Source organism: Cavia porcellus, unplaced genomic scaffold (assembly GCF_034190915.1).
Source record: "Cavia porcellus strain 051 isolate PalLab524CR breed Dunkin Hartley unplaced genomic scaffold, mCavPor4.1 scaffold_17, whole genome shotgun sequence".
Taxonomy (NCBI): Eukaryota; Metazoa; Chordata; class Mammalia; order Rodentia; family Caviidae; genus Cavia; species Cavia porcellus.
Window position 1 is genome coordinate 23,643,028 of NW_026947500.1, and position 14,245 is coordinate 23,657,272.

The 14,245-nt window shown below is 52.2% G+C and overlaps 1 protein-coding gene across 3 annotated transcripts; it reads right to left on the reverse strand.

Annotated features, from left to right (window-relative positions):
* Positions 1-1,829: 1,829 nt before the first annotated feature.
* Rasgrp2 (RAS guanyl releasing protein 2) lies at positions 1,830-14,241 on the reverse strand. 3 transcript variants are annotated; one of them, XM_063227488.1, is made up of 16 exons: positions 14,099-14,241; positions 13,346-13,448; positions 12,893-12,955; positions 12,411-12,542; positions 11,538-11,688; positions 11,222-11,395; positions 10,985-11,101; positions 9,285-9,566; positions 8,450-8,527; positions 8,113-8,235; positions 7,673-7,788; positions 3,868-4,009; positions 3,562-3,598; positions 3,013-3,189; positions 2,187-2,251; positions 1,830-2,045 (listed from the first exon to the last, which is right to left on the reverse strand). In XM_063227488.1, exons 1-15 carry the CDS (start codon positions 14,169-14,171, stop codon positions 2,193-2,195), a joined length of 1,827 nt encoding a protein of 608 aa, XP_063083558.1. In that variant the 5' UTR covers positions 14,172-14,241; the 3' UTR covers positions 1,830-2,045; positions 2,187-2,192. The 3 variants fall into 3 exon arrangements, with proteins under 3 accessions (XP_063083558.1, XP_023420153.1, XP_023420154.1); XM_023564385.2 differs by having other exon boundaries at positions 13,346-13,452; positions 14,099-14,225; XM_023564386.2 differs by lacking the exon at positions 13,346-13,448 and having other exon boundaries at positions 12,893-12,915; positions 14,099-14,232.
* Between the last annotated feature and the right edge of the window lie 4 nt (positions 14,242-14,245).

The window sequence follows — 14,245 nt, forward strand, 5'->3', positions numbered from 1 at the left end:
GCTCTTCACTTCAAGGTAATGTGTACCCCGACACATAGGCAGCCACCCAAAGTGATATGCTGAGCACACACCCCTCTCCCATGCACATAGTTGGGGGGAACACACAGAGGAAAGAGAAACAAATACAGCATGCACGTCCTTACACACATGTGCATGTATAAGGCACACACATGTGTAGGTGCACACATAATGGGAAGCTCAGACACCCAATTCTGATACATGCAACCATGACAAGACAGGCACACGTCATGTTCCAGGCAGGGCCTACCTGCACACACAGACACATACACACACATGCATGCACGCACACACTCGCACGCATGCACACACGCGCACTGGGAAGAGGCCAGGCGGGGCTGGGGGTGGGAAGGGGAGCACACCAGGCTGCAGGGATGGAGGCAGTGCAGGAGGCAGCGGTGCAGGAGTAAGCTGCTCTTCACAACACAATCACCCGTCTGTTGTTATAGCAACTCAGCCCCCAAATCGTGAAACGGATATTACAGCCTCAAGAGGGGGAAGGACTGGAGGGGGCTGAGAAGAGAAGGAGGGGCAGAGCAGGGGACCCAATGAGAAACAGGGCTGAAGCTGAGATGTGACAGAGGAGAAAGGGGTAGCCCAAAATAAGGAATAACCCAGGAGGAATGCAGTGGACCAGAAATGGGGGGAAGCCTGGGGGAGGCACATTCACAGGAGAGCTGAGATCTGGTAGAGCTGCAGGTATTGTGCTTTGCAGGCAGGAGTTGGGGTGCTCACATGTCTACCCCCAAGGCACCCCATTTGGGGAGCTAGGGAGGCAGTTCCCATTCCCAGGGTTCATGTCTGTACTCTCCTGATGGCGGGAGTGGGGGGACAGCCTGGCCCAGCTCCAGAAGCTTTAAGAAATTCCCAGGCCACTCTCCCCACTGAGATCACCCCTAGATGTGGTCTTAGCCTTCTTTACGTAGTGGTGACCCCCAAAACCTCTACACTGCAAGCTCAGGAGGGAAGAGAGAGCAGAGTTGGGAGAGGCCTCTAGAGACTGACTGCAGGATCAATATGCATTTCCTCTGGAAGTCACTGTCCTTCTGGCTGGTAGCAGCACTAGGCCAGGAGGCTGCATGACCGAGAAGTACCACCCCCGTCGCACGGAGGCCCATAAGCCCAGCAGGGCCTAGGGCTGCCCAAGGCCCTCCCCACCCACCCCTTCCCCCACTGTCAGCCCCCACAGCCCTCCTCCTCCCAGGATTCCTACAGTGCACATGGGTCACTGGAAATCTTCAAGCAGAGACTGAAAGGCCACCTGTCAAGCAAGGAATTTCTTTTTTCTTTGAGGATGTCACCATGTAATCCAGGCTGGCCCCGAATTTATGATCCTCCTGCCTCAGGCTCCTGAATGCTGGGATTACAGGTATGCACTACCATGCTCCCAACTCAAAGCAAGGGAATTTGGACCATGTGCTAAAAGCTCTAACAAGACCACTGGATCCAGCAATTCTAGGGTGAAAAATATACTAGTTTCAAGATTTAGATCCCCAAGATACTAGACCTTCAAAGATCCTTATGTTTGGAAGTTTTCCAGTTCTAAAGTTAATCCCCCAGGACTCCAGACACATGAGATTCCAGACATCTCAAGTCTCTCTGACTAAAATTTCTACACCAAAGGCCAGTCTTTTTTTTTTTTTTTTTTTTTTTTTTTTTGTCTTTTTCCTTTTTATCGGTACCTGGGATTGAACTCACGACTGCCTACTTGCAAGGCAGGCGCTTATGCCACTGAGCTAAATCCCCAGTCCCCCCAAAGACCAGTCTTGGAACTACAGCGCCCCACCCTCCAGGATTCTAGGCTCTGATGGTTCAGTTTAATGACACGGGCCTTTTTATTCCATCTGGAAAATACAAATATTCACAAGAATCTGTACAACCTCGGGGACCCCAGCCCTGGCCCTGCCCTCAGTGCATGCCTCCCTCACACACCACCTCCAGCCCCAGCTCCCTGCCCTGAACCCCGGCTCCCTGCTCAGGTCCAAATCCTTTCTCCAAGGCAGGAATAACTCCGTCATCCACTGACACTAGGAGAAAAACAGAGGTTGTGAGGAAGACGCCCCCCAAAAAGGCTAGGAGCCCACCTGCTCCATCTAGGAGTCATCTAGACAGAATACACCCCACCCCACCCTCAGTGAGGAACCCCGAGCCCTTATGGAAAGACTCACCGCCCGTTACAAGTGGATGTCAAACACTCCATCCTCCACCGTCTGCACCTCCTCCTCCCGGATCTCTGTGGAAACCCACTCCTGGGCATCAGTGACCCCAGCAGCCCTCACCTCTCGAGGGAGGCGAGGGAGGTGCTGTCCCATTCCTTCCCCAAAGCTGACCCATCCACCACAACCTGGTTCCCTAAATGACTCCTCGACCTATGTTTCGTGGCTCTTCATTTCACTAGGTTTTTTTGCAGCCATGGATTTGTCAGTGCAGTTTGCTTAAATGTCAATGTTGTGTATATTTCACATTTTAGATCCAGCACTTCTGGAAGGCTCGATGCAAATGGCTTTATCTTTTCTATTTTTGAGGACTTATGTCAACCCCAACGGTTGTGGTCAACTGCCTCAGACCCCAGTATAATGCATTTGTACAGATCGTTCTCAGTAAAATAATCATCCAGCGAAAATAATCATTGTCACTCAGCAAGGAGACTTAAAATCACCAGAGACAGCCGCCAGGACTTTAGCCCGGCAAGGGGCTTTTCTCAGAACAGCCACAAAGAGAAATGCAGGCAAATGGCTCCTCCAATCCTTTGCCAGTCCCTCTAATAAAATAAGAGAATGGAATTCTGAAGCTTTTTTCACTTTCACGCTTCTTTCCTTCTTGCCTCAGAAAGATCAAGGGCTCCTAGCCACCTGCTCACGGGTCTGACTCTTCCATGCAATCCCACCAACACAGGAGAATTATACACCCTAGATCAGCTTGCATGCTGGATGGGTACCACAGTGGCCCCATCTCCCTCAGTCCAGGCCAGCACCAGAATACACTCCCTCTTACCTGGAGGCCTGGAGCCTCGCCTGCCAGGGCGAGGCAGAGAGAAGCTGAAGGCTCGGTGGTGGGCGTGCGTGGGAGAGGGGGAGGGGGCAGACCCCTCCAGGCTCACGCTCTGGGCACGGCGCCGGCACTCCACGGACAGGCGGTCTTTGCACTGTTTATGGCAGTTCACACCACAGGCTGGGAAAGAGGACATGGAGACCAATCTGGGCCATCGGTCAGAAAACCCTCCGATCCATCCTGCAGACCTGCACTTCTCCACATGTCCCTTTGCTGCTAAGCAGCTGCCCCCTCAAAATAAGAGTCTAGTTCCAAAGGGCTTTCTTCATCCGTATTGAGAGTCTGTGCCCTCTTCTGTGGTCCACGCAGCTGCCTCCAGAATAAACACCTCTTAAAGGGTACTCTCTTCACATCAATCAGGATACCTTCTGGTTCAGAGGTATTTTACTTCTAGGCAAGTACCAGTACTCCCAGCCAAAAGTAAAAATCCCCACTCAAGACAGTAACTCTCCCCAAAACCTCAGCCCAGCAGTCTTTCATTTGTCATCTTACCTCGGCATTTGAGGCCCTGTTTGTAGATGCCCAGGATCTGCAATAAAGGAGGGAGCCGTGCTGGGGCAGTAGAGATTGAGAGGTGTTGACCACCTCTCCCCTCGGGGGCAGAGACTGAAATTTTAGCGCCCTCCTCAGGGCCAGGAGAGCAACAGCAAGAGAAGAGGCAGTTGAGTAAAGGTTTACCGAGCAGGCAGGGGCATGGCCTACAGTGGGGCGGGATCTGTAGTGGGTGTGGCTTTTGTTGGGCGGGGCCTGTAGGTGGGCGGGGCGGGGCTGGGGCCTCTACGTAAATGGGGTGCTCACCAGGGCTTTGCAGTGGCGGCAGGCAACCGGGCGCAAGGAGCTGCTCTCCTGGAAGTTGTGTACGAAGCCCATACGGCCGCCCAGCACCGAGCTGGAGCGCAGGAAGTAAGAGATCATCTCCTCCCGACTAATGCAGCCATCCCTGGGGGAAGCGGGACGCCTCAGTTTGTCCCCTCCACCTACCCTACTACCAGCCTCACCCTGTGGGGGGGCTCCCTAGGTATAAGGTCCTCCCTGAGATACCCGGACGCATTAGTCTAGGAGCCAGGCAGATGTAGCAGCTGCCACTATCGAGTTGTGTGATTTTGAGCAAGTCATGGTCTTTGGGTCTTGTCCTCAGAGCGAGGGGATCCTAGGCCTGCCCTGCCAGCTTTACAGCTGGGGTGTGCATTTCCCCTGGGGTCAGCAGCCTCGTTTCCAAAGTGCGCTCTGAGTAAGCCCTGCCAGAGCTGGCCCTGAGTGTGCAGAGCTCTCCCACAAGTTCTGGAGCCACGTGACATTGGGGAAAACAGCTCTGTCTCCCTCTTCCCCTGAAAACACACTTGTAATCAGGACTTCGTAGGACCTTTTTTCATATATTTGCGTATACTAGAGTATATAATTTTAATATATAATATGCACACACATTTTTAAGTACTGAGGATGAACCGAGAGAGTACTGAGCTACATCTCCAGCTCTTTTTATTTTATTTTGAGAAAGGTCTTGAATGCAATCCTCCTGCTTCAGCCCCCTGTAGCTGGAATCACAGGCATGTGTCACACTGACTACATTAATACATTAATATATTTTATGGAAAGGACAAACACACGCCCTGCATACAGATCTCAGTTCAAGTACCAGCTCTAGTTCTGGGCTGTGACCTGGCTAATGTCCCTGTGCCTCAGTTTCCCTATCTATACATAGGCATAATGATACTTCCTGTACCTCAGAGAAGTTGTGAGAGGATCACAGTACATGTGCTAATTCACACAAGTACCCCTTGGGTAGGGGTCCTCAGCCACCCAGAGCTATTTCCCTCAGGGCTGGCCCTTGTCTGAAACCCCCTCCCACTGTACATGGAGCTCCACAATGCTGGGGATATAGCTCAGCAGCACAGCATCTGCCCAGCAAGTGTGAGGCCCTGACTTTTATTCCAAGTACAAAAAAAAAAAAAAAAATCAACAGAACACTGGGACAACAGACATCTTGGAAAGGTTTATAAAAACGTAAACTTCGGGGCTGGGGATTTAGCTCAGCGGCATGAGCGCCTGCCTTGCAAGCAGGCAGTCACGAGTTCGATCCCTGGTACCGATAAAAAAGAAAAAGACAAAAAAAAAAAAAAAGTAAACTTCACACTGTGCATGAAAAACTACAACCTCAATGAGGCACGAACATTGATGAGAAAAGTAAATTATAAAAATGTCTAAAAAGATTTTTTTTTGGTACCAGGAATTGAACTCAGGATCTTGCTCTTGCCAGGCAGGTGCTTATGCCACTGAGCTAAATCCCCAGCCCCAAGAGAATTATTTTTAACCTTGAGGAGCTGAGGACCTTTCTACACATAACACAAATCCAAAAAGCCATAAAGGAAAAGACTGACATATTGAACACAGGAACATTTTTTAAACTTTTATATGGAAAAAGACAACATAAATGACAGGGAGAAAATATTTGCAAACACATTCAACATTAAAGGGTTAATATCCATTAACAGAGTTTGTAAAAATCAATGAGAAAAAGACTAACAAACTCAGTAGAATAATGGACAACAATTATGAACACACAATTAACAGAAGAAATAAAAGTGGCCAATAAAACATGACTAGATACCCTCCCCCAATCTTTGTATTAAAGAAATGCAAATTAAACGAAGGTACCGTTTGCCAAAGAGACTAGAAAAACTGTTGAGCTTATTATAGTGCCCATTCTTGGCCAGAAAGTCGCACATGGACATTTGTACACTGCCGATGAGGATGTGGGCTGGTACAACCTTGTCTGAGGTCAGCTTGGCAGTCTCTCCTAATTTAGAATGTGTGCATTTCTTTTAATTCAATTATCCCACTTCTAGGAATTTCTCCTACAGAAATCCTGGCCTTAGCACTGGGTATAGGGATGTTCACAGCAGCACAGCACATAATTACAGAGCAACACCACAACAGTCTACACATCCGTCAGCAGGAGGACGGCCAGGTAAATGATGGTCCAGCCGCACGGTGCAGTACTCTGCAGCTGTTCTAAAGAATGAGTAGCTCTACATGTCTCCACACGGAAAGGTGTTCGGGATACAGTGGAACACAGAAACAAAAGCAAAAAAAAAAGAGTAAAGTATGCAATTCCAGTGAGACAGGAAGGAAGGAAGGAAGGAATGAATGAATGAAGGGGAAAACCCACTGTTCCTTTATAGTCAGATGCTGATTAAAAAGATCTCCAAAACTGCTTTTAAATGCATAATTTTTCAAAAAGGAGCTGGAAATCCTCAAGTTCCAGAAACAAAGAAAGAGCTTCAAGATGAGGCTGTGAGCTGGGCTGGTCTGAGCAGGGATTACTGGTCTCTCTCTTTTTTCTTTTTTTCTGGGGCTGGGACCTTGTGCATGTCTAGTACTTTCCATCACTGAGTCACACCCCAGTCCATCAGGTAGAGAGTTAAAGCTGGGCCCTACATGGAGCTGGGGTCCCCAGAATCTCAGTTACCAGGCTGGTGTCCCCTGGAATCACAGGCATCCACCACCTCACCCCAGTCCCTACAGGGTCTTAAAAGATTCTATTTTAAGATGGAAAAGGCAGCATGTAATAAAATCACCCACCTGCCCAGGGTGGTAACATGGAACTCATCTGCTCCTACCTCATCTTTGGGAAAAGGAACAAAGCAACCTCAATAAAGCCACTGGGTTTATACTGCAATCCTGTTTCTCCATGAAACACACACCACACAAACAAAACCTACTGATTTGTATCTGCATGGAAAAAGGACTAGAAGGATGCCCATTTTGCCTGACCATTGACATAGGTTATCTCTACCAGTGGGAAGGAGGTTGAGAATGTTTACTTCTTACTCTGCATACCTACCAGTATAAATTTATTTTACTACTTGAAATTTTTTAATCATACATTTTGTTTTGTTTTGAGACAGGGTCTTATTATATAGCCCAGGCTTGCCTGAAACTCACAGAAATCCTCCTGCCTCAGCCTCCCAAGTGCTGGGATTGCAAGCATGCACCACCACGCCTGGCAATTATAGTTTTGTGAAGTGGAAATTTAAAAGGGAGGAGTTGAAATACAGGCCATATTTAAAAATAAATCGACCTAAGATGGACTGTAAATTTTGATTGGAGTTTTGTCTGCTCAGCAAAAAGTGGGGCACAAACACAGTGGCAGGGTATGCTTAACCTACTTCAGAGATCCAGCTGTTTCTCCAAATTGCAGCGGATGAATTGTCGATAAGCAAGTGGGTGCTGCTAATTACAGGCCTTTCTTATCTAGTCATTAAAACTGGCTACCCCAGAGCTCGACTTGCCCATATATTTTGCCAGCTGTGAACTCCACAAATAAAACAGTATTTATGTAGCAAAGGTCCCCAGGCCACAGTCTTTTCAAGATTCGGGTGGAGCTCCGGTCCCCTATCTGCCTGGATTAATGACATCACACTGCACCTCAAAATCTCAAAGCCACCTCCCACCTCCCAAAAGAGTAGTCTTCCCCAGAGTGGCAACTTCCCCAGCCAAGGTCACCGGGTTCAGTGGCCTCATCTTGAACTCGGGAAAACTGAAGGGCGAGGGGGAAGTAAGCCATGCCTTCCCTGTCCCCCAGGCTCCCAGCCCTCCTCACTGGTTCTGGTCCAGGTCCCCAAAGGCGCTGAGATAAGGGAAGTTGCCCCGGATGATCTGGAACTCTTCCTGGGAAATGTGCCCATCTCCATCGACATCAAAGTTCCTGAACACAGACTGGGGGACAGAGGGACGTGTAAAGCCAGGAGAGGAGAATGAAAAGGGTCCCCAGGGCCTGCTCCTTCTGACAGATCCAGTCTGCGCTATGAAAGGCGTCAGAGGCATATCCCCCACCACCTCTACTTTCCTATCCCCACCCAACCCGCCCATTGGCCCACTGCCTTGTGCAGCCTGCTACCTGTCCTGGTCATGAAGCACTCCCCCGTGGACATGGCACCCATGGTGGCTCCCAGGCCAGCGCTCTGGCAAAACCAGCCTTTACTGACCACTGCCCCCATTGGCAGACTTTTCTCCCCATGTCTCAGACTCCAGGAGACTCACCTCCACCATCTTCTCAATGTGCTCTGCCAGGAGGGCTTGGTCCAGCTTGGGCTTTGCAGCCGAGGTCCACTCTTCAAGCACTGGGGGCCGGGGAGGGGGGGTACAGCTGGTGGGGCTTGCTGGCTGTGGGAATGGTCAAGCCTAAGGCCAGAGGTAGAGGGAGCCCAGGGCCCAGGAGAACAGACAGGGAGAGTGTGAGGGAAAAGAACCTGCCCAATACCACCGCCCTGCCCTGGGGCTCCTGTGTCCCAGGAGCTGCTTTGAAGAGCTCTTGCCATTGGCATATCTTGAGGTTCTCCGGCAGGAGAGAGGTGGGAAACCAGGGAGTCTCCCTCACCGAGGACTTGGAGCGGGGCTCCCGCTGCAGGGACAGCTGGTACAGTTCATCCTCCGTCTGATACTGATCCAGTGACACCTAGGATACAGAGGTCCCTGCTGTTCTCAGGCGCCTCCAAGCCAGAACTGCAGGACCACCCAGAGGCAACTGCTCAGCCCAGAGCCCAGTCCTATGCTAGACTCGGCACAAAATCCAGCTTGGAATACACCCCAGTAACCCCTGTGCCAGCAACACACTGACCAGACCTCAGCTTGGCCTCACACCTTGTACTGCCAAGATCTCAGCCAAGAGCCCAGTCAGGACCCAGCCCTGAGCTCTGGAATTCTCCCAGAATCCAACTCTAATTTCAACCTGGATCTCCATCCAGAGCCGGGGAAGCAGCTAAGAGTTTACACCAAAACCTCCACCTAAGCCTCAGCCTAGCATCTAGAACCTTGTCTGGCTTCGGCCTGGAACTCAGTCCTACACTCAGCTTTCAGACTGAACAGGAAGCTAAATGCAGGACTTCACTCCAAATCTAAGAACCCAGTCTGTCCAAAGGATCTGGAGGACAGCCCCAAACCTTACACAGAATCTTGACCCAGGAGCCACGCTTAGCCTCACAATCGGTCCTCAAACCATGTGGCAGCCTCAAGACCAGCCTTGGAATACAGTCTCAGCCCAAGCCTGCAACTCATCCTGCGTTCACCCCAAGTGCTGGAGCCCCATTTGTATTTCAGTCCCTTGGCCAGAATCCAGAACCAAGGCCAAGCCCACAGCCAAGATTAGTGCAGCTCTTAACCCCTGGTGCCCAGATCCCAGCCAGGCCACCCCCACTCCCACCCCTTGTTCTCACCGTAAGCAGACTCAGCAAGTCAGGGTTGGCTTGCACAGGTGGCCTCAGGCTGGTCACCATGGCCAGCTCCTCCAGGATGCTGAAGAGCTGCTTCATTTTGGCCCCATTGAGCCGGGTCCGGGCCGAGTCCAGCCAGTCAGGCAGTGCCAGCTGCAGGGCCACCAGGTCCTTGAGGTGGACACCCAGGATGGGGAAGCGGAAGCCCACACAAGCTGCCAGCCGGCGCCGGTAGTTACCATAGTTGCCAGTGGCTGTCACTAGTTCTGTGAGACCTTCCCAGAGCTGGGGAACGAAGGGCAGAAGGTTACACACATACACCCCACTCAATGGAAGAAGGATGTATCAGAGTCAGGCATAGATGGAAGACAAAATCCTCTCTTATGGTCCCTCATCACCAGCTCCCTCAGTTCCTAGGGGGTAGAGTTCAGAGGTCACAAGTTCAAGGCAACAGCCAATGTCAAATACCACACCTCTCCACCAGAGCATTTAATAGAAGAGACTGAGGCTTGGGGAGGTGAGGCAGCTGGCTAGGAGGATGCTCCTGGACGTGCTGTACCAGGGAGAACTGGGAAAATCCCCACATGTTCAGCCATCGAGTAGATGCATAAATTGTGGTGGATTTACAAGCACATGTCATAACAACAAAAATGAACAAACGATTGCTCCACAAAACAGGATTAAAAGCCCCTCCCAAGGGCTGGGGATTTAGCTCAGCAGCATAAGTGCCTGCCTTGCAAGCACACAGTGGTGAGTTTGATCCCGGGTACCAAAAAATGTCCTTCCCAAGCTTGTGGAGTGAGAAGGGAAGACACACACTAACAAGTATGACACAACGGCGCTCACAGAAAGTTCAAAAACAGGCAACCAAACAGTCACACTTGCTTTGGAAAGCACACACAGGGAAAACAAAGTCATTGTCACAAAAGTCACATTGACTACTTCTGGTGGGGAGCGAATTATGCTCTAAAGTGCTGGGTGCAGCAATGTCTTTGTTTTCATTTTTGTGTTTCGAGGTTCTAGGAACAGAACCTCGTGCCCCATACAAGCTACAAAAGTATCTACCACTGAGCCACACCGCCAACCAATGCTGGCTTTTTTTGTTTTTTTGGACTTCTGGAGATTGAACCCAGGGCCCTCACACTGTTACAGCTCCAGTCCTCTTTTCATCTTTTCTTTTTTTCAACATTTTATTTTGTTTTTGTACCGGAGATTGAATTCATGACCTTGCATTTGCCAAGCAGGCACTTATGCAGCTGAGTTAAACCCACGGCTAACATTTTATTTTGAGACAGCATCTCACCAAGTCACTGAGCTGCCTGGTCTGGGCTTGAACTTGTGATCCTCCTGCCTCAGCCACCTAGAGTGCCAGGATTATAGGAATGTGTTGTAACCTGGGTGGTAGTTACACAGGCATTTCTTTGTAATTTTTCTTTAGTCTATTCATCTGTTTTATAAACTTTCTGTGTCTATCTTACCCAGTATGCTATGAGACAGTCAGAGAGAGACAGATGAAACCATTAGCTCTGGGACCAGGCAGACCTGGAAGTCTCCCTTGGCCCCTTGCATGGATAACCTGGGAAAGCACTTAATCCCACCAGGCCTCAGTTTCCTCAGCTGGCAAATGAGGACAGTGGCGCCCAGCCCACAGCATGGCACCTGGACAGGTCACACATGGGAATCACAGACTCTGCTCCCAGCACCTTGATGGTCTCAGGGCTGACGTGGCTGTGGGTGTCCTTGAGTCGAGAGATGGAGCTGTGGCTCAGGCCCCCGACCACAGCCATCAGTGTGTTGAAGTTCTGCAGCTGCAGCAGCTTCTGGGGGTCAGATGGGGAAGGCGAGGCAGTGCGTCACCAGCGGGGCCTGGGACTGAGCCCAGCCTTTCCCGGGATGGGGCACCGGGTGCATGCCGCGGGGAGCCAGAGGAGGGTAGGCACCTCGGCCACGTGCACGAAGTGTGTGATGACCAGAGCCCGCTGAGGGGCTGTGGGCTTGCTGAGGATCATGAGCTGCACCCACTGCGAGACGCTGTTGAAGAGGGAGATGAAGCGCTCCAGCACGGGGTTGTCCACTGTGCAGCCGTGAGTCACAAAACTGTGATAGTCCTGGAACTGGAGGCAGGAAGGAGTGGCCTCAGCACTGCAACATCCTCCAGCTGTCCCAGGCACAGCACAGCCTACCCCAGAGCCCTTCCCCCCCCAGAACCCCCTTCCCAAACCACACTGGCCCCCAACGTAAGCCCTCGGGCCACACCAGGATCTTGCAGAAGGAGCGGTACTCCAGGTAGGTGAGGTGCTCTGCCAGCTCCAGGGGCTCCAGATGATCGAACAACAGGGACATCTTGCGCTTTTTTTGTTCTGTGGGGTTCCGCTGAGTCACTTGGCGCTTCCACTTGTAGGTGGGACTGCGGGGGGCAGCAGTAGTAAGCCCTAGGCTAGAGATGCCCCCTGAGGTGTGGCCCCACACTCACACAGACATGCCACTCAGGCTGTCATGATGGGAGCCACTAAGACACTAATGTCCCCAGCCCAGCAACTCCTCCCTGTCTCCCCCTCCCCCTGCACTCGACACAACACACATTTATGGACAACATACTCTGTGCCAGGCATTGTGCTAGACGCTGGGGAGAGAGATTAGCAAGACACGCTTCCTGCCCTCAAGGAGCTCACAGTCTACTGAGGAAGACAGACACAGAAATGGGGATCACTAAAGAGCATGACCAATGTATAAGGCCTCTGTGCTGGAGTCTGAGCAGAATGTCATGGGAAGTTAGAGCGGGGAGGACAAACACTGCTCTGGAACAGCCCTGAGCCCTCGGAGCCTACAGAGATGTCAGATTTGAGCTAAGTTGGCATGGAGGAAGAGACAAGGACAGTGACAGGAGGAGTGCTGGGTGGGAAAGGATGCAGGGCTGAGACATGGAGGGCAGGCAAGGTGGAGCCGAGGTAGGAGGCGCAGCAGGATTGGCTGTGGGCCATGGCAGATGAGACAGGGACCTGAGATCACCCCGGCCAGGCGTTTGCAAGGCCACAGGGAGCATGAAAAGTGTTGAAGCAAGACAGTGACATGATCCTCACTCATTCAATCAACAGACATTTATTAAGCCCTCTGAGCCCCGCCACGCACACGCTCTCAATGTCAATGAGGCTGCTGTGACGACGGTTCCCTTCTTGGTCTAGCAGAGCCTTCAGCTCCTTGATCTGCTCCGCCAGCTCTGGGTTCAAGTCAAACTCCGCTGGGAATGCTGAGATCCAGTACCTGGAGGAGGGGCAGAGTCACCCAAGGCAGCCTTTCCACCACCATGCCCAGGGGGATGCCGAAGGGATCACTGGGACAGTTATCACCCAAAGAGAAGGAAGGAGTCTCAGATCAGTTCCCCCTGTCACAGTTCATGCTGCCCCCAAGGCTACAAAAGCCCCCCTCCAAGACCTCTACCCCTACAGGGAGGATAGGAAAGAAAGCTGAGACTGAGGATGGAGGCTGGTGGAAGAGGCCTGAAGCAGCCCTGCCGTCCAATCCAAAGTGCAAACCCACCAGGCCCAGGGGCACTATGTCCACTCCTCCAGCCAGTCCGAAGCCTCAGAGAAGGGAGCGAGAGGAAGACTCACCTGACCAGGTGGCACGTTTTCACCTGCAGGGAATTGGAGTTGTCCTTCCGTGATTGTTGGTAGGTGGACAAGGATTAAGGAAAACAAGAGTGGTGCCTAACTCTACAGCGCGGGATGAAGGGACGGGGCTTTGCAGGGCAGGATGGGAACTGAGGAACCCTGGTTCTGGAAGGATGAGGTGGGTAGGGTGTAGAGCTAGAGGGGCTCCAAGAGGCTTCAAGGTAACCCCATTGAGTCTAGAGACAGATGGAAACCCTAGGGAGCGCTGGGGCAAGGCTTAAGCCAGGGTCTGAGTGGGGAAGGGAGCAGAGGTGAGGCCTGGTCTCCCTGAGGTAAGAAGGAGGCCGGAATTCTGGGTCCAAGGAGGGGCTTGTACATCCATGCCTGGGCTGGTCAGTGGTGCTCACCGGTGGACACTGGCCAAAAAGCCCAAGAGAGGTCCGCAAAGGATATATATGGAGCAGCTTCGCCGCCAATTCCGAGGATGGGATGTACCAGGGGTGCATCATGAGGAACATGCGCACCAGCTGGGGGTCCCTCACCTTCCCAGAGTCATCTAACTCCCCAGGGTCAAAGAGAAGCAGGAAGCAGGCTGACCCTTTGTCCCTAAGCTGGAAGCTTGGATTCCTATAACCTAGCCCGCAGTCCTTCCAGCATCAGGGCCCCTGGGGCTGCACTCCTGCCCCCGCCCACCTCCAGCCTCCCCTGGGCTCTGAACCTGGTAGGTAAATCAAACACCAGGAGGTCAGTGGTAAAGAAAAAGTTGAGTGCGCGAGGGGCAGAGCAGGATCTGAGGAGCTGGGGGCCGAACTGTCTGGGACTGGGCCTGGTCTGGAGGGGAACCAGCTGGGGCGGAAGGAGTCTGGGTTCACCGGGGTCGGGAATCCAGAGGTCACTTCCTGAGTGACGGGGAAAGGGGCACCCCTTCACCCGATAAGCCACCCCTCATCTGCCGGAAACAGTTCCCAAGCCCGAGATAGTGAGTTCCTCCGGATCCCCGGGAAGATAGATAAAGCCCTCCTTGCCTGAGGCTGTTACCCCGGACACGGGATAGGCTGGGCAAAGGAAACAGCGACCTGACGAAGTGAGGGCACCTCTCTCTGCCACAAAGGGCTTTCCTCAAGAAGGCTGCAGGACCCGAGGCCAGGGATCCACTCGAGAGGTGGCGGGGGGGAGGGCTCAGTGCACCCTCCGGCTCCAACTCACCGAAGGCTTCGATGCAGCCGCGAAGCAGCTCCTCCACCGTGCAGCCCTTGTCCAGGTCTAGAGTGCCCGCCATGGTTGCCGGTCAGGGTGTGCTGGACCCAGGCTGCGCTCCGGGAGCCTCCCTTGGGGCTCAGACGCGAGCCCTGT